The 19698-nt window shown below is 41.5% G+C and overlaps 1 protein-coding gene across 3 annotated transcripts; it reads right to left on the bottom strand.

Moving 5' to 3' along the window:
* Positions 1 to 163: 163 nt before the first annotated feature.
* On the bottom strand, positions 164 to 19592 carry LOC310847951 (translocating chain-associated membrane protein 1-like 1). Of its 3 annotated transcripts, none has more exons than XM_083746307.1 (12): positions 19454 to 19585; positions 19189 to 19337; positions 14240 to 14300; positions 12941 to 13059; positions 12058 to 12174; positions 11902 to 11960; positions 9726 to 9810; positions 9297 to 9367; positions 8153 to 8257; positions 6546 to 6689; positions 5490 to 5647; positions 164 to 3456 (listed from the first exon to the last, which is right to left on the bottom strand). In XM_083746307.1, the coding sequence occupies exons 2-12, from the start codon at positions 19306 to 19308 to the stop codon at positions 3383 to 3385; spliced, it is 1113 nt and encodes a 370-aa protein (XP_083602433.1). In that variant the 5' UTR covers positions 19309 to 19337; positions 19454 to 19585; the 3' UTR covers positions 164 to 3382. The 3 variants fall into 3 exon arrangements, with proteins under 3 accessions (XP_083602433.1, XP_083602434.1, XP_083602432.1); XM_083746308.1 differs by having other exon boundaries at positions 19189 to 19328; positions 19454 to 19523; XM_083746306.1 differs by having other exon boundaries at positions 19189 to 19592.
* Between the last annotated feature and the right edge of the window lie 106 nt (positions 19593 to 19698).

A 19698-nucleotide genomic window follows, 5' to 3' on the forward strand; every position in this document is an offset into this window, starting at 1 on the left:
TTTTAAAAATCAGAAGCCCACATATACACCAGACACAGATTTCTCAAACACGAATTTCTCCATCATCTCTCAACTGGCAGTAAATCAGTGCCAAGCCACCTGTGCATCAAGTTCTCCCACAGCAATACTTCAACAGACTAAGTTTCAAAACTCAACAAAAGTATCCTAAGGCAAAGGCACACTTTTTATTTAATGCATTTGATAGTACATAAAACATCAATTAGTGTGGTGCAATGACACAGGGCAGTATGATACTCAATTTTCAATTCCTTTCATGCTGCAACAGAATGACATTTTCTTTCCATTATACAGATATCAGGTGTACACGCACACAACTATCCACACACATTTAAGGTAACATTCAGTTAAAACTATAACCAAAAAGTTTGGCTTTCTGGGGGGAAAAAAGAGACAAAGAAATCTGTCAGTGTAGAGGCTTAGAAGATTTATAGGTGCATGTTTGCAATTTATTTCTGGCCACTATGCAGTTATTGAACCATATTTTTTCACGAATATGAAACATAGTTCCCAATATGGAACAGTGGCTAGACTCCACAAATTCAAATGCCATAACCACTACCTTTCCCATTATTGATACAGTACATACATATTGTGTTAAAGTTCTAGGTTTGCCATTTATTTAAGAAAGCTGTTTGAAATTAGCTAACATAAAACATTTTAGACAGTACAGACTTCAACCTGTAAACCCACAGTGTCCACAGCTATCATCCTTAGGATGTAATAGTGTAACTGGCCTTTGGCCTCCCCTGTTACATAATAGTCCAGAACTATAAGCAAGTTGTTCAAAAAAACATAGTATTGCAAGCAGCACTGAACACTAAAATCAGGAAACAATATTTTCATCAAAACTGCTTAGAAGTTACTTTTATCAAATGAGGCATTCATCATTATACAAACAAGTTTTATTAAAATCATAAAAAAATATATTCTAGTTCAATGGTAAACATCTTCAGTAGAAATATACAGGATTGTGAGAAGTCAGACAAATTCCTATAATCTGCACACAGAAACAAGTTGGGAAACAAGAAAAATGGGCTCAAATCCTGAATAACATTTGCATACAACATACCAAAAAATCTCCTATTGAATGATTTTATCTACGTAGCAACATCAAAGAACATGTGACAATGGTTTAATTGACTGTTAATGAGAAATAAAGAATGATTTGTCACTTGTTTGTCACAGAAGCGTGGTCAGAAGTGAGGTTTGATTTCATCACAGGACTGATGCAGATTGATTTCTGAACCAATCATAAGAAAATGGTTTGCCAATGTCACAGTAGATGGTTCTCCTGATATATAGCACATGGTAGCAAACCTTGCTTATTAAATATGTGTTTGTGTGAACATTAAAAACAACTCAGTGAGCTGTAATAGCTAACTGTGATTTAATTTATCATACAGTTTGTGTATGAAACAGGGACATCCCTGCTATCTGATGACCCTGCCATTGTGTTTCTAATGAAGGTACTTGAGGCATCTGTTTTAAGCATTTTTCCCCATCAAAGGCTTTAAGTGTAGTTGCTTTAAATAAGTACAGAGCTTTTGTGCATGTGATAGCTTCCCAGCTGAGTGCAGAGTTAAGACAAGTCCATGCACTCTGGGAATGAACCAAGTAGGGGGGGAAATTGTGCTTATGGCAATGTCTGGTGGTTGGTATGGGGCTACTAGATACAAACTATGTTTGTAATCAGCAAGACTTTCAATAGTATATGGATCAAATTTTTATAGTGTCTTACAGACTTTAATCAGCTAGGAACATTTAAGCAAATTGTGTTAATGCTTTTACAGAATCCAAATAAATAGTAGGAAAAACCACAATTAAATATTAACATATAGATTTCACAAAATTCCTATATAGCACAACCAACAGCACATATAAAGGGCAGAGGCTCTTACTGCTTACTTGCTCACTCTAAAGTACAGAGCTTAGAATGTGCTTTCAGGATTGCAGACTATGTTTCCATTTGTCTCATTTACAGAAAATATTTCACTTCCTACTTCTCTAGAAAATAGCCTGGGAAAGCAGAAAGGGAAGAAGTTTCTAAATGGAAGCCTGAAAACAGTGCCCTGAAAGCAGTTCAATGAACCCAGTGGGGCTTCAAAATTATTTTTACTCAAGCTGCAACTGCTCTCCATGCTGCATGACAAAGATACTTCAATCAGTAAGGAGTTTAAAAACCTGCATGATGACATAAAATTCAGCTTGGTCAAAGTAAAAGAGTAACACTGGACTTCTGGAAGCCAGCTGCAAGAGTCTAGTAAGCTCTTTGGGTTTTACAATGCTTCTCTTGAAAGGTTAACCATTTTTCTAAACCTTAATTATAATTGGATATTTTATCCCACAGCTGTGCTATTTAGTGATTATGCACATCTGTTATACTAAACACTGATGAAGTGTCTGTTTATGACATTGAAGAGCCAGGTTCAGCTTGTTTTGAAATAAGAAAAAAATATTGGTTGTTTGTTATACTACATAATACAAGAAATCTGACTTAAATCTGAAATGATATGCGGCTCTGCTCGTTAAGCATTCATTTTTAGATTCATGAAACAGTTAATTGTATCTAAACCAACATAAATCAAACTTAAGCACCATGTGAAGAAGATTTAGTTTTGAAACTTACTTTTCAGGACTTCAAGAAGCCATGTGTATTTATATATAAATAAAGCCAGCTATGTGGGGTTTCGTATTAGGTAATTCAGAAGACAAATTCAGCAAAATCTGCCTTAATAGACAGCCTTCACAGTCATTTTCAAATACACAGTGTGGTCTCAAATGAACTAGCAGTTTTCCAAGATGAAGATATTCATTGATTTTATTCTCTTTCCTTAAACAGTGTGTTTAACCATAGTTATCCAAATTATGAACTTTTAAAATAGGAAAACCATCTGGAATTACTTCTGAATAGACATTTCAGACAGTTTGAGAATAGTGTGCAAAACATTTTCTTAAAAAACAAAATGAAAAACCCCTAACACAACTTCCCGCCCAAGTCCAGAAATTAAAGTTTCTAAAAGCTTTATACTTAAATGAAATATTAATTATATTTTAAAGCTTCAAATAAAAGCAATGTCTGATTTATAAGCCTTCCATAGCACTGAAGGATTTGTACTTACATTCAAGAGTAAGACAAATAATTTTTCAAAGACTGAAATTAATAGTGGAGATTGAGCATCTAGGTTAAATAAGCTAAAACTCATGTTGAAGTACAGTGTTCTCACCATAACTTTGTTTTGATGAATTTTTAAAATATATTATTTCAACCAGAGTCCTTTAGTGAACACAACTCTGGTAATGGAACATTTTCATTAATCACCAAAGTCTTCAATTAAAAGGTTGCTTTCACGTTCTATGCTCCTCATAACATTTTTGATTTTCTTTTTCTAGGTGATGTACCCTCTTCAAATTTTACTGCTCCATTGACAAAGTTAGCTGCAATAAAAAGAGAAGATTAATGGAACACCAATTTGTATAAACACAATATTGTAATCTCCTAAATTGTCAGGATTAGACTTGGATTATTACTTAAACATCCAGGTTTTATACTGGGTACCTTCTATTACATATGTCATAAATAATCTCAGTTCCTTTGTCACTTTCTTCTGCTACCCACCTCTGCAACTTATTGAAAATTCTCCCCTCTGAACATGTCATGGCATAGTCCTTTGAAGAACCATTCTTCCAGCAAATATCCCAAGCTTCACCTTACCAAACTGCTAGACTCCCCATCTCCAACTCAAGGATAAATTTGAAAGAAAGGTAGGTGGATATTCCTATTTCCCCATACAGTTTCCCTGTTCCCCCAATATTTGCTCCGAAACATTCTGATAGTTGGGAGGCAGCACCCGGGGCTGCAGGAGGGAGGAGGAGAATCACCAAAGAGCGTGTGAATCCCTTTTCTGCTCACAAGAGGACTCCACTGGATCAGATACTTTCATCATCAAAGGTACACAACCCGAGTTAAATCAGGGATTTAAAAAAAACTAATAGTGCAATCCAATACAAATCAGTATACTCAGAAATAAGCTTCATTCAGTCCACTTAACATGTTAAGCATACGCCACGCTGCAGCCCTAGATGAAGTTTGCTTTAGACTTAGCCAACAAGGTATACTCTGTCTCTACAGCAAGATGAATGGACTGAGCAAATTACATTCTAAAGGTACCCCTGCCCGTACGGGCCAGTCTTGCCAGACTCTAGGGTTGTGCGCTCATCTCACTCTATAGGCCGGGAGCCAGCGCTGTCCGTAGACACTTCCGGGTCACGTGGCCAGCATGACAAGCTGCATCTGGCGAGCCAGCGCAGCACACGGAAACGCCGTTTACCTTCCCACTAGTAAGCGGTCCCTATTTTATCTACTTGCACCCGGGGGTGCTTTCGAACTGCTAGGTTGGCAGGTGCAGGGACCGAGCAACAGGAGCGCACCCTGCCGCGGGGATTCGAACTGCCGACCTGACGATCGGCAAGTCCTAGGCGCTGAGGTTTTACCCACAGCGCCACCCGTGTCCCTAAATTACATTCTATAACACACCAACTCCAGTGCTAAGAAACCAAGCAAGTAACATGCTTTTCACTGGAAGCTGCCACTATAATATTGCACATTCAGCCATCAATTGCTACATATACAAATCATGCTAAACTTTAGCTGTTAAGCAATGGTTTAGTGCAGGTGTGGCCAACCTTTTTCAGCCTGAGGGCCTCAATGAGGATTGAAGCCTTCATGTCAGTAGTGGGCATGGCAAAAACACACTTAAACAGACCATACAGGTAGCACACTTAGGTTCACCAGATAATCACACAGGCACTCAGCAGAGGAGAGAAGGAGATTCCACTCCATTAAAGCGCTGGGGCAAAAAGATGGGGAAAATGAAAGAGTTTCAAAGATCTTACTTCTGAAAAGTCCCACTTCTTCCTCTGGTACAGTGTCTTTGTTAGGAGCTATAAGAGAGGAGGAACACTCCTGTTTCCCAAGCCTCTCCCATAACTTTGAACAGTGGCATTGTGCACTTTTCAGAAGTAAAATAAGCCACCGAATTTGGGAAGAGGTCACTCCTTCAGGAGGCAGGGTGGGATAAAAATTTAATAATAATTATTGGATCATATGTTTACTGCAATGTGCATGAGCTGAATGAGCCCAAGCTCTCCCCCCACCTTAATTTCAAAACAAGCCAACTTTGAATCAAGAGTTATGAAGCTTGTCTAAACCAACCATACTTGAGTTAAACCTTGATAGTGGACTTTCCCACAACAAATTGAGATTAAGGGATATGATGTAAAACACTGCCAAACTGGAAAAGTAAATGAAGTCAAATGTTCTACCAGGAAAGGGTGAGGGGAAGCACATGAGCCAGACACTCACTTCAGCTCATGTTTATCACAGTAAACCATGGTTTAGAACAACATCCCAATGTGGCAGTTATATTTTGTGACTGATAGCAGTATATCAGTATGAGGAATATACCTACCTTTGGATGACTCTTTCCTTGTTGGTTTAACCTTTGTGTTTGTTGTTTTCTTAGGAACTTGATTCTGAATATGCTCCCTCCATTTCTTTAATTGGAAATTAATGAATTTCCACATCATCCAAGCTTGGGTCAAACAGATTGCAGCCAGACAGCTAATTCTAGTAAGTTGAAAAATGTTATATGGAAATTAATACAACTACAAGCACTGAACAATAAATACGAAAATTGGCTCAAGTTATGTTGGAGGCAAGCATGTTTGAAATGATCTACATTTATGGAGTACTGAAGAAATAAAAATTACTCATGACATGCAACCGCACCTTTTTTAAGAGGGATGTCACTTTCTTGTGCTTTTAGAAGCAACTTGATGTTTCTGAGTGATATGGATAATAACTATTAATAGAACTAACAAATATGGAGCAATATCCCTCTTGTTCAAGCAAAGGATGAACTTGTCAGAGATGCCAGGCTGGTCACTGCTGGAGACAGAATGCTGAAATGGCTGGAACTTATTTATGTCAAAACAGCAATTCATATATACTTTTGCTATCTAACACTATTCCATGTACTTCTGATTTATATCTTTCTGCGCTTGCACAAGAAAAAGCTACCAGCAAACTCCAAATAAGGAGAATATTCCCAATGTTCTGGGACAGAAGCAACAGCTGCCTATAAATCAAAGGGCATATTCCATAATTTACCATAGCTGGCATTGAGTACTGTTGTGTTTATCCTTCCCACCCTGAACCCAGGAAGGGGACCAAAAATAAAGGGGGTGGGGCTGAGCATACTTAGTGGGCATTGAATGCTGGCTATCTACTGGGGGGGTTAAGAACAGAAAAAGAATGGAGTGGATAAAATCCTGAACAGAAGAACTCAAGATTGCAACATTTTCGTGCAAGGTCCGGCTTGATCAATTAAGATAGATTTCAGATATCTCACAAATTACCTATCAAATTAATAAATGTAATATTTAAAGGAGCAATAATAAAAAACCAACAGTACATTTCCCCGCAAGAATAGCTAGTTCTTTGCCATTTGTCAAATTCACTATACCTAAGAGTTAGTATGTTGAAGTTTCCTTCTGCTATGGAAAAGCCAGGATTTTCTGCTCTTGCCAGACCAAATCCAAATGTGAGAACTGACAAAGTCAGAGTCAGAAGGCGAGCCAATATGAACAGTAGAGCCCAGAGGGTAAATCTGAAAAGAAATTCACAGTAAGTATTTCCCCCCAAATCAGTTGCTTCATGAATGCCCTAAATTACCAGATTTTTTTAAAAAACTGGGTCTTATAAACAAGAATGATGTTATACAAAAAAGTATACAGTACCAAGTTTTCTCACGTCATTTGTATATCACAAAAATAGCATCATAAATGTGGGAAAATATTTAAAACGTGTTTCATTATCAGTGGTCAATGTACAAGTTCTTGGTTCATGAATTGGTTTATAGAAGATGCATTCATCATGGTATGGTTCCCCTTTATCACATACACAGCACAACAAAACAATGACAAGAATCCGCCGACAGCACACGAATCAATCTGGCTAACCTGATTCAAAAATACACACTCAATCCCCCCCCCCCGCCAAATTCTCACTACAGCCAACCAAAGACAACCAACCACACCCTAAGCCACCTCAACCACTTTCACCACCAAAGAAATACAACTAGTGAATATTAAGAAAACCCATACAAGTAACGCTGTCCCCCCCCCCACTAAGTAGAATAGAAGCATAACCACCTGACCCCACCCCCTCCCCTTTTTTCTTCCTAATTGTTTTTGTCCTCATGTCAGTTTCAGTTTATTGGTTAGTTTTTCTAATAAGGCTGTTTCCCATACTATTTGATACCATTGGCCCATGCTTACTCCTGACAGGTCTCAAATCCAAATTACCAGATTTTAAGTTTCCTGAATACTGTACTGATAATTATCCTAAATAGCTGCTTAGAAAGGGCATCTAACAGATCCCATCATCGGAAGCCCCCGCAAGGACTTCCACTGGGGCTTTCCTCCATCCTCCATGCACTCCAGCAAATTGAATCTAGGGGTAAGACTAGAGAAACCTAGAACAGCACACGGGGGATGGAAGAGGGGGATTGTTCCATCTGGCAAGCTGAAAAACTTGAGTTGATGGAACAATCAACATAACATGACATTGAATTATTCTCAAGGAATCTGCTGTATAGCAGTGTTTTCCACTGAGTGGCGCTTTCCACATCATATTACTTCTGCAATAAAAGTTTCAAAAACTTGCATCATGTGGCACAGGGCAACCCTGCTGTACACATGCAATATTTTAAAGCTGCAAAAGGCAGCTCATTGTATAAGATGGGAAGAAGAGGAACATATAAGCCCTGAGATTCCTTTGAATCTTGGAGGAAGAAATTCTATAGATACGGGACTACCACTGAAAAAGGCCTTCACCTAGGAACTACCAACCTGCTCTTTCCCAGTGGCAAACTAGAGAACAGGGCCTCCAAGGCTGCTCTTAAGACCCAGGAGGCCCAAATAGATGCACACAACTAGTGAAATAACCTGGTCCCAAACCAAATGCTATTATGTTGGTAGCAGAAGAGGGTGAGGGGTAAAAGAAAGGGGTAGAGGGAGAAAATTAAAAGTTAATTTCATAATAGTAACAGTAATAATAAATAGAAATTACCCTTTTTGCTTATTCTCATCACTGAAGTAGAAAAGGCGTGAGGCATGAAAAATAAGTTCCACAAGGTAATGCGGTACCAGCAAAATTAAGCCCAAGCGATGCAGACTGAAATATTAAAAATAAATATATTCCTCAATATATTAACACAGTTCAAGATATCAGTAACTATTAGGCCAATGCATGGTCTAGCTACAGTACGGTTTGTTTTGCTACAGAAAAATCTGTTTTCAAATCCCAGCTCAGCTAAAATCAAATTATCTAACCATTGTTTCCCAATTGTGTCATTATCCTTATACAACATATAGGTAGTAGGGTTTAGACACATTTACTGAACATTTACTTTGCATGCTATAAAATACAAAGTTTATAGATACAGGCACCCCCCCACTTAAGCACACCCCACTTGAGCACAACTGTTTTTACATGGGTCACAGCTACTACCCGAACAAGGGAAAGGCCACAGCAAATTTGAACCCTTGAAGCAGCTGTAGGGGAGCAGACTGCATAGAGTCCTCCCAGCGTGCAGGGAGCTGATCGCCTGCTTGTTTGCTCACCTGACTGCTTGCTTGCCTGCCTTTTGGCTAGGCCAACACAAACACTCAGCCTCCTGGACTGTCCACCTGCCTCCCTGTCTGGGCTGCAGCACAGCAGCACTGGAACATGGAGGCAGCACAGGTGGTGGGAAGACAACATGCCCAGTGGCAGTTGCTCTCAGCTGCCCTTCTCACCCCTTTGCCTGGTTTGCAGCCAGATGCCACAGCCAGGATGGCTCGGCAGTCTTGGGATGGAGCCTGCACATACTGAGTGCCCCAATCCCCCACTGGGGAATGAGGTGCCTGCTTTTTCTCTTCCAGACCTTGCTTGCATTTTGGATTGGGCAGCAGGAGGAGGGGAGGAAGCCAACTTGCATAGCCCAGCCTTGTTCCCCTGATGCTCACCCAGTCCACCTCACTACTGCCTCTCCATGGGGGAGAGTGCCAACTTCCAAGCCTCCTTACTCTGGAGTCACTTCACCCACTCTCTCTCTCTCTCTCTCTGTCCCTCTCTATTAAAGAGGGGTGATCCCCACTTTACCCGATTTCAATTATGCATGCGGGGCCCCGGAACGTAACCCCCGCGTAAGTGGGGGGACGCCTGTACTTACTTCAAAATGTAGGCACCGGATATGTGAACAATATAAAGACAGATGTAGTACAACTGTCTAGGAATATCTTCCTAGAATTATATGAAAGAGGAAAAGGAGACATGTTACACTTTAAAAAGACAAAAGAAACAACTCTGCACAAGCTGTGTGATCTTTCACTGTTCTTCATACTTAAATTAAGAAATGCAGATTGATTTGCAGGCATTAACTGCGTCATTTTGTCTTCACAATGTCTTCCAGTGCTATTTTCTTGGGTTCTGGAAAGGGAGGGCAGCAACGTTAAGTTTTCCCCATTTCATTCAAACTTCTCCTTATTTGGAACACCCACCATTCTCTTTGTACCCAAGATCTAGTTTGCTGTTTTTTGGCCTAAAGTTTTTATATGGTAGAATATTAACAATAAAAATATGGTGAAATTGCAATTCATACCTTTCGAATCTTTTGGAAGTACAGTTCTGGCAGTGAATGAAGCCAATAGGCAATTTGGCAGATATAGAAGAATTTAACCTGAAAACTAAACACACACACAAAATAATTAAAAATTCAAAAACAGTGTTAACCTAACTCATTCAACCATTACACTCACCAGGCCAATTTCGACTCTGCTATCTAGTGAACAATGTGCCTTCTTCCTAACTTTCATGTCATGGGGGGAGGGATGGGGGATAATCCAAACAGTTTCAGTAACCTTTCAGTTCTCATGCTGGGAGGAAGGCAGGGCAGGGATTGCCTGGGACAACGTGGCATGAGCGAGCTGGCAGTAAAGCACACCATGCAAGTTGGAGTTAACTCTTTATTAGCAATAACACAATCTGTACAGACTTGGCAAAGTGTCAGGCCTAATGAGTACAGCAGCTCATCCCCGGTAAATCTTGCCCCAGGGATCAGTTGCTGAGACTGAAAGTCTCTGCCTCCCTTTGCCCCTTTCATGCTTCATCTGGTTCTGGGAGACCAGGGGGGAACAGAGTGTGTCACAGCAAGAGAGGGAGACACCTGTGACTCTTCACCAGCCTGGTTCATCTCTGCCTCTTCACCTCCCTCCTCCCATGCTTCAGCTTCTGCCTCTGATTCTGGACTTCCCTCTGCCACAGACTCTCCTAGCTCACTAAACCATGTTACCTCTTCAGCTTCCAACAGCTTCTCTTCCTAGCATTCTCCCTCTGACTGCTCATCGTCCCATCAATGGTTACTCCCACCATTCCTCTGCATCCAGGCAGCCCATGATATCACCCTTACCAGGCTCCAGGGCAAAGAAAGTTCCATGGGAGTTTTTTGCCTGCCACCACCCAGTATCAGCTGAAGCTGATATACTCTCCAAAAGAGAAATATGTGGGGAGAGGGAAGCTTCTTCAGCTATTGCTGAGCAAAGGGGTTTTAATTCCTATAACTAAGCATCAGCTGAAGCTGGAATGCTCCTTTGCTGTAGGGGAAAGGCACTTGCCCCCAAGGCAGAAGGGGAGAGAAATCTTGCAACCGTATTTTTTTGCTTTGTTAGCAAAGTCAGTCAAGAATGTAGACCTTGCTCATACAATTTGACTTTCTTGATTAAATTAATCTGCAACACTCAACATTCATAGAAAAACTCCCTAATATTTTATTTTAATGAATGTTTAAATATTATGTATACAAGTGAAAGATAGCAAGGGCACTCTACCACATACTGTAGCCTGACAAATGCAATCTCAATATGCAGGTCGCACTTAATTGGCATAGTCTTTCAAATGTTCCTGAAAAAGCATAGCAACCATTGGATAAGAAGATCTCTCCTCTTATGGACAAGGAATTGGGGACAGGGTGTTGGCAACCAAAAATAGCTGTCACTACACTGGCAGCAGATCCCACTTGGATCTACATTTGTACTGGTGTTTTTTTTAATCTATCAAGATATGGGTGTGAAACAGACAATGAAATAGGAAGGGCAGTAAAATCCCAAGCCCCTCTGAAGAGCTTCACAGTTGACTGGACAGTGGAACAGCAGACTAAATTCAGCCTAAATGAAAACTAATGTACAATCCTACATACATAATGGAGTCTAAACTGCTTGCATTAGGAAAGATCTTGGTTGACTGCAAATGGATTCTATTTGCAAAGGCAAACATAAATTCAAATACTGGTAAATATATCAGCAAATATTGTAAACTATTATATAAATCTAGGATGAATATTCAGATATTCAAAAGAATGCATGACACAGATTGTGTAGGGGGAAATTTTAAGTGTATTATAGGGAAGGGGACATTGCAGATGGAACTTGTATACCTGCTGCCCTCTTCATTCATTCAAAATGAATGGTTGAAGAGAGTTAGTCTTATCCCTTTCCCCCAATTCAAGAGAACATAACAGAGTCACAAGAAATGCACCTAAAGTAGACCAGCGACTGTTACAATTTCTTAAAAAAGGAAGGTTAATTTTTTTTCATATATATTAGCTTCTGGAGAGAGAGAAACACAACTGAGGGGGATGTGACAACACAAATGTATAAAACTATGATTGGAGATTAGACACTGCAGAGATGTATTCAACCTGAAGAACATCAGAAAGTTAACTGAACAAGTAAAGCAATATCCACTAAAATCAGATGAAGGAACACAAGAACAACACTTACAACATTCGAGAATGAGGGTAATCTTTCCACAACAAAGTTGGATTGGTAGTGAATTCTTCCTAATGGGGAGAAATATACAGGTAAAAGAAGTGATCATATATTTTGTGCTAACATGTATGTTGAAGAAATTCTAGAAAGATAACTTGACTTACTTACTGCAGACAAAATACTGGCTCCCCAAACAAATGAAAACAAGTAGAAAACTGCTAGTTGCCCTGATTCGTTGAATTTGCTATGCTTTGTTTTTGACAAGTGGAGACGTCTATTAATTTTCTAGAAATTAAAAAACAAAAACATGAGCAAGAGTTTACATGAGTTAGGAAGTGGGTGTTTTTCTGTACTGATTACGCTATCTGGATAATCTAATATCAGCACAACGTCAGTTCTTATCTTATCTTCTCTATTTGTATTCCAATGCAATAAGGCTATAAATTGGACTTTTAGCCTTATTAGCCAGGTCAGCAATATGACTATCATCCACAGCAATTCTACCCTATCAGAGTAGCCCTAAGACTCAAGTGTTTGAAAAATGTAACATGCTGTGCCCTATACTGGCTACTGAACCTCACACAGTGCAGAGCCCAATATGTACAGCTTATGACATACTGTATAGCTAAAAAGGGTAATAGGCAAGTTCCACTGGAATGGTGGCCAAGCATGCATACAATATGGTTACTGGTACTAGTATCTCTTCTTGACTGACAAAGAATCAATTTTCTGGCTCAGCAATGAGAGGACAGTAAGAGAAGTCTCTTACACAGAGACAGGGAAGCTGTGTGTTGATGGACTCCAACTCCCCTCATCCTTGGCCAAGCTGGCGAGGCCTTATAGGAGTCAGATTCTGACGAGCCACAGATCCCCAACCCCTGCTCTAGCAAGCCTTGCAGTGACTCACTGAATGAACAGTTTGTTGATTTCTGGCACCGAATATCAAGTACTTCATGACAAGTACTAGATGTATTATTTAGAAAGCCATCTTAAGAGCTAAGAACTTATCAAACCCAAAATATGTACACCCATCTAATAATGGTCAACTTACATCTAGTATGTATTCCTGAATCACTGCATGAAGAATAATGGCTATAAGCATGTAGAAAAAGATGGTGGCCACGTCTTTTGGACCATACTCATAGAAATGTACCGGCTCAGGCCTCTCATCTGAAATGCATAACATCTTATTATTACAACAGAATCCAGCTGTATAGAGTGCACTTGGAAAACCATTAGGCAATAAAAGAAAACAAAAATGGTTTTCATCAATGTTGCTTATCTTAGATCAGTTTTAGAAACTCACAAGCCAATCTCCAAATGGCACTTTTAGCCTAGGTTGTGGTCACCACAACAATATCTAGGCACTATTTCTCTCGGTGGTGTTTGTTGTTTATCCTTCATTTTATTATTATTTTCAGTTCAATACCTCTTTATATTTTAAAGAAAAAATCTCAAATTGATTTACAACACATTAAAACATCAAATAATCCAGAATAAAACAAATTCAAGCTTCAAGGAAAGTATTTCAGATCCTTCTGTAAGTGACATTTTACTTTCCTCCTTTTTATTTCCGGACGTAATTTATATAGCTTCCCCTTAGCAGAAGTACTCTAGGAAGTCAGTATGGTATAGTGGTTAGTGTCGGACTAGGATCTGGGAGATTAGGGTTCAAATTGCCACTTAGTCAGGAAGCTCACTAGGCGACCTTGGGCCAGTCACAGTCTCTTAACCTACCTAAAAGGGTCGTTGCAGGGATTAACTGAGGAGGGGGGTGAATTAACCATGTACTCCTTGGAGAAAAAGGTGGGATATAAGTGCAATAAATAAGCTCTTCTGCTTACCTGTTAAGAAAGCTGGAGGGGCCAGCCAGATGGAGATATCAGTTGCTAACCTGGCATCCAGAGATCTCCACGTGGTCGCAATTGGACCCGCACCAGTTGCAAAGCGCACCGTGTCTGGCTAATTTCTAATGTCTTAGATTTCTATGATGAATTATTCAAGAAATAACTGGATAACAATTCAAGACGTAGGAGTATGGGCTATCTAGGATTAAAGGAATTTAAAAGAAAGTCTCTCTTGCATGTTTAAGTCAGTGAACTTGTTAATGTTTTACAGCCTCAAAGACATATACATGCATAGGATCAGGCTGTACTGCAGACTCAAAAAGATTATAAATGAAGGCTGCAATCCTATACAAACTAAGGAGTAAGACCCACTGCACTCAACAGAACTTACTTCTGAGTAAGCATGCACAGGATTGCACTGTAAATAATTGGCATGAGATGTATCAGTGTTTTAGTGCTTAAATCAATGGCCAGCCATGCAGATGATTTTGTTTTACTCTTACCTGTGGTGTATGTAACATTGTACTGAACAGTAATAAACATAATGGCATATTTTGCTGTAACCTAAAATTTAAAACAGAAGGCAAATTAGCAAGCGCTTACATCACTTACATGTTTCCTAAAAGCTGCCACCGTAAAGTTTTTATCCTTTGTTTTAACACACAACTTTCTGGCTTTCAGTCTTATTATATTTATATGCATCAGAGATGGTAAACATTCACTGGTCTAGGATTATATCACCAAGTTTAAAATTGGGCCATACCAAGGGCTGACACTGATGTAACACTGACAGTCCCTTAAGAGATCAGAGTCACAAGATTGTGCTCTCTGATGTGCAAATCCTCACTCCTGTGAGTTTTACTCACAGTTAGTCATTATGTCTATAACTGATGTAAAACGTGGTTAACACACTAAGCTGGGTTTGATCATGAGGAGGACCGAAAGCTAAGTTTTGACGTTGGCTCCTAAGTTCTTGTTATGAACAAAGCCAGCTTAGCATTAGTCATGCTTAACATGTGTAGGCATCAATTACAAATAAATAAATAAATAAATAAATAAATAAATAAGAGTAACCATAGGATAAACCAGGGCCTAAAATGATAGGAAACATGAGAGTCCAACCCCAGAACCATGGTTAAGGGACAAAAAGTGTTAAATTGGCAAAGGATCCCCAAAATACACATTAATACAATGTTTACATGCTTGCCATTTTATTTTTGATACACAGCAGCATGCACATTACATTCAGGCTCAAATCTCCTTTATGATGCAGGAACAGTTGTTCAGAGGATAGTTCAAGAAACAGGGATGGGAATTATTTCCTCAAGAGAGACCAAAACAGCATGGAAGGAAAGGTAAGTATCCTTTCCTGGTCTACCTTCAGCAACAGGCAGCTAACCAACACAGGCTTCTTTTAAAACTTTCCTGGATTGAATATTGCAAATGGAATCTTCTATGCCAGGACACATGCAATGATTTACAGCCAATGACAATGGTAGGATTTTTCTTAGTATTTTTGAAGCCATATTCATTTCACTCAAATAAATAGGGAGACTACAAACACAAAATGCTTCTCTCTAAAGGCAGAATACAATTCCACATTCAAAAAAACAACTACTCTCTACCTACAGGAATGAGTATCATCTTATGGTCACAGTCCACCAAGGAATTAAGTGCTACCCAATTACCGTATTTTTCGCCCCATAGGACGCACCGGCCCATAGGACGCACCAAGGTTTTTTGAGGGGAAAGAAAGGGAAAAAAATTATTTCCCCCCCAGCCGCGGCTGCCACCCCAAGCCTTGCGCACACCTGCCCGAAGCACGGGGAGCACTCCGGAGGGCTCTGCGTGCTTCGGGCGGCAGGCTGCCGCCCCAAGCCTCACGCACCCGGCAGGACCTCCCACCGGGCGCACAAGGCTTGCGGAAGCTCGCCCTAAGCACGGGGAACCCTCCGGAGGGCTCCCCGTGCTTTGGGCGGCAAGCTGCCGCCCCAAGCCTCACGCGCCTGGCAGGACCTCCCACCGGGCGCGCAAGGCTTGCGGACACTCGCCGCGGCTCCAGGCTGCTGCCCGCAAGCCTTGTGAGCCCGCGGCAACTCCCGCGGGCTTGCAAGGCTTGCGGATAGCTTCCTGAAGCCTGGAGAGCGAGAGGGGTTGGTGCGCACCGATGCCTCTCGCTCTCCAGGCTTCAGCGAAAGCCTGCATTCGCCCCATAGGACGCACACACATTTCCGCTTCATTTTTGGAGGGGGAAAAGTGCGTCCTATGGGGCGAAAAATACGGTAAGTCAAAACCTCCCTAACTCTCTGCTAGTTTGTAGCCCAAATATTTAAGGAAACAAATCATTTTATTACTATGTAGCACTTGGTTGTTTGAGGAAACCATACACTCCATAAGGAAATGCATTTTAAGGCATCAGATGTGTTAAAAGAACAAGTATATGGATGTATAATATAAGGCAATATCTGCAGCTAGAATGTCACTGAGGATCTTTGCACCTTCACCATTAGCAGAAATAAAGAAAAGTATATAAATTGCATTAGAATGCTTATATTGCTACTGTAAATCCAACATCAAGTTCCATCTGGAAGATATTCACAACTTGAAAAACTGAAATTCCAGTCATAAACATAAGTCTATTATATACTTGTACTTAATGTATTGCAGATCTAAGAGTACAACTGCAGTTTGCAGTCTGATTATATTAACAGTCTGCTACAATTCTCCTCATACTAGCACTACATTGAGTTGTATTGATGAGCATAATTATGCCAAATCTTCTGGTTGTATTTTACTCTAAGACCAATTCAAACACCTTGCTGAGCAAAGGTAGAAACTGATTTCCCTATTGTAACTTTCCCGTTTTTACAATGGCCTTAGATTTTTAAAAAGCACCACTTCATTTTCAGACCATCACCTTAGCCATTGCAATTCTTTTGTCATATAACAGTGCTGTGCAATACCCCGATTACATGCAAACAGAGCAGTGAAGGTAAACCCTCCAAATGTTACTGGAGAGTAACATTACATCCATGTAGAGAACCAGAGTTCCCTATCCCTGGGCTAAAGTTATGTCTGGATCCACATGTCTTTATGACTAGAGTAAAATCTGTAGTGGAGAGGAAGTTGCTGGATCTGATCAACTCTTCCCTAACCCCCATTTGGTTGACCTTCCCCTGCTGCTCCCTGTGAACTTCCTCTGTATCCTTCAACATTCATATTTGTATGTTGTTCCAGGATCATAGCATTGCCCCTTTCTCCCGATTTACTCCCCCGATCTGTTTACTAATTCCTTTGCTGTTAAGACTGCCTCAAACTGAGCTGGGATTCTTGAAAAGCACATGGGAGGCTTTTCAACCCTACATATCCCTCTCTTTACTGTTCATTGATTTGCCTGCCCACCTCTACTTAACATCATGTTTGATGGCATTTTTTGAAAACAGGGCACAAATGTGACACAGTCATTTTATATCAAATCTAAGGTGTGCAAAAGTAATTCTGAGTCTTTTTCCAAATTCCATTTTGCAGGTTTGTGAGTCAGTGATGAACATGCTTATGTAAATTTGGCCACTCTTGAGACTTGACTGCTTAAAAGGCATGTTAAGTTGTTTATATTAACAGTATCCCATGTGGAAAGAACAAACATACACATCTTACACCTTTTTATCACAATTAGTTTACCTGCTGCTTGAACCAAATGGGGCAAAAAGCATTCTTTAAGCAATCAACCAACCACATTAACACAGCTTTCTGTAACTTTTACACACCTCATTCCTTCTGAATAGCGTGCACCCTATTAGCTTTCTAATGTTGGTTGGCATCCATCTGTTTTGAGAGACAATGGAGTGCACCAAACTCTGCAGGAGTTGCCAGATGGAGGTGTACAAGGCACCATCCAACCATCTTAGGAATTCCACTCCGGATTTGTGTAGTGCTTACTCCTTAGCCTTTTGTTCTCCCAGCAAAATCCCACAAGGCAATGGAGCTTTAGGATCAGAGTTTTCCTTCTTCTAGATGGCCTACCTTCCCAGGTTAATAAGCCTCATGTGCCCCTCACTTCCCTCTACAGCACATGCAGAAACCGCTTTCTTGACTGTTGAACCCACTATTGGTCTCTTCTGCTCTATGTGCTGGAGCCTAACTTACTGAGGGTTTGAGACCAATCGGATACCCACACCTGGTTTAGCTGCCAGCTGAAGCCATTTCTGGGGTGTATTTACATGCTGACAGCTTCTAGGAGCCACAGGTGACAGCTGAGCCCACTGCGGACAAACTATCACAGGAGCGTATGTCCCCTACCAAAGGTACTACGGCTCCCCTAACACTCCATACACCCTTTCTAATGTAGCATAGGGGTATCAACAGTTATACTTATGTTATAATCAATGCTACGATAATAGGTGTCATGCCAAATATACACCTAATAGCTGCATTTGGCATACCACACGATTGCCAACTCACATAAACATATGACAGTCCCTCAAAATGTACACATACAAACAATGCTTAACACAGAAAATGAGATACTGTACTGAGTTCTGGTCCTCCTCAAACTGGTGCCCCTCCAGATGTTTTGTACTACAACTCCCATCAGCACTGGCTGACTGGAAGAGAGACAACCAGATTGGAAAAGGCTAGTCTAGAAATACTAACCTTCAAATCTAGCTTCTCATTAAAGTTTAGTAACCAATGAAACTTGAGATTCCTTATACTGACTGAGGTCTGTTCTTATCGTACACCGTAGAACTGAGCTTCAGTGCTGAAAATAGATGCCAAGGCTGGGATTGCAACACTGTGTGACCAGCTCTAGAGAGCAGCCAAGCAGATTACACTCTCTCTCTCTCTCTCTCTCTCTGGCCTTGAAAATGGAGGATGGGGCAATTTCAAATACAGTGGTAACTCGGGTTACAGACGCTTCAGGTTACAGACTCCGCTACTCCGCTTTGCCTCCCACTTTGCCTTATCTAGCGCTACATTAACCCAAATGCATCTATCGCTGCTATGCCGAGAAATCATTTAGTTGTGGGGTGTTGTTGCTCTTCTTATCAGTTCGACCACCGATAATTTATATCCCACCTCACCCCACCCCTCCCTCTCCCGACAGAGGGTCTCTAACATGTGGCTTGGCTTGCTTTCACGAGTCATCTGAGCAAAAGACTCCGTGCGGGGGAAGGGAGGGAGGAGCGGTAGGCGAAGCCGGCCCCCGCAGGGATCACGTCGCCTCCCTTGCACAGAGGAAGAACGTGAACGGGCACACGTAGAGGGGGCTGGTGAGGATCGCCAAGGAAAAGGAAGCGCCCGAGCCGAGATTTCGGAAAAGGGCGGGGCCGCGGGCGAAGGAGGGGGAGGAAAGGGGTGTGCCTCAGCCGAGAAGCCCGCGCTCCGCTACTACGCTGACCACCCTACCGCCCCCCGGCCTCTCTCGCCCCCAGGCCCTACACAGCGCTGATACCTCGAACATAAGCCCCAAGAGGAGGCCCATGGCCAGGCAGGACACGGCGTCCGCGTGGTTCTGGATAACGAACTCATGGCTCAGGACTGGCGGGCTCTTATTCTTCTTCCGCAGCCCCATTGCTGAGGAGGCTTGTGAGGCTGGGGAAGCTCCAGGCCCCAAAGTGGAGGGGAAAGAGAGAAAGAAAGAGATGAAGGATGAAGAACACCCGGCAGTCCTTTAAAATAAATAAAAAAACAACTCCTCAACAATCCCCCCCCCTCACCTCACGCCTAGTAAACACCAACGACTTTCACCCCTTCCACAACTCTGGCCCGCCTCCTCCCTCCGGGGGTCGTCCAATCGCCGCGCAGGGTGAACCTGATTGTCGGCTTCAGCGGCTAATCGCTTGCCTCGGCTTCAGCTTGCCAGGGGCGGGGACTCGGGAATCGGGGAGGGAGGGAGAGGGGCGGTTGAGGGAGGCTGCCCGACGCTCGAAACGGCTGTTTGAGGAGGGAGGCGGGGTTCGCG

This window comes from Podarcis gaigeae (assembly GCF_964106915.1).
Source record: "Podarcis gaigeae genome assembly, chromosome: 6".
NCBI lineage: Eukaryota > Metazoa > Chordata > Lepidosauria > Squamata > Lacertidae > Podarcis > Podarcis gaigeae.

What these genes read in the sequence shown, in the direction of transcription:
- LOC310847951 (XM_083746306.1), bottom strand. Translation starts at nt 19,308, where the DNA reads ATGGGGCTGCGGAAGAAGAATAAGAGCCCGCCAGTCCTGAGCCATGAG. An exon ending in TTCAGGAATACATACTAGAT is followed by an intron (nt 12,175 to 12,940) that starts GTAAGTTGACCA and finishes TTTAATTTCTAG; the next exon opens with AAAATTAATAGACGTCTCCA. An exon ending in GAGCCAGTATTTTGTCTGCA is followed by an intron (nt 11,961 to 12,057) that starts GTAAGTAAGTCA and finishes TCTCCCCATTAG; the next exon opens with GAAGAATTCACTACCAATCC.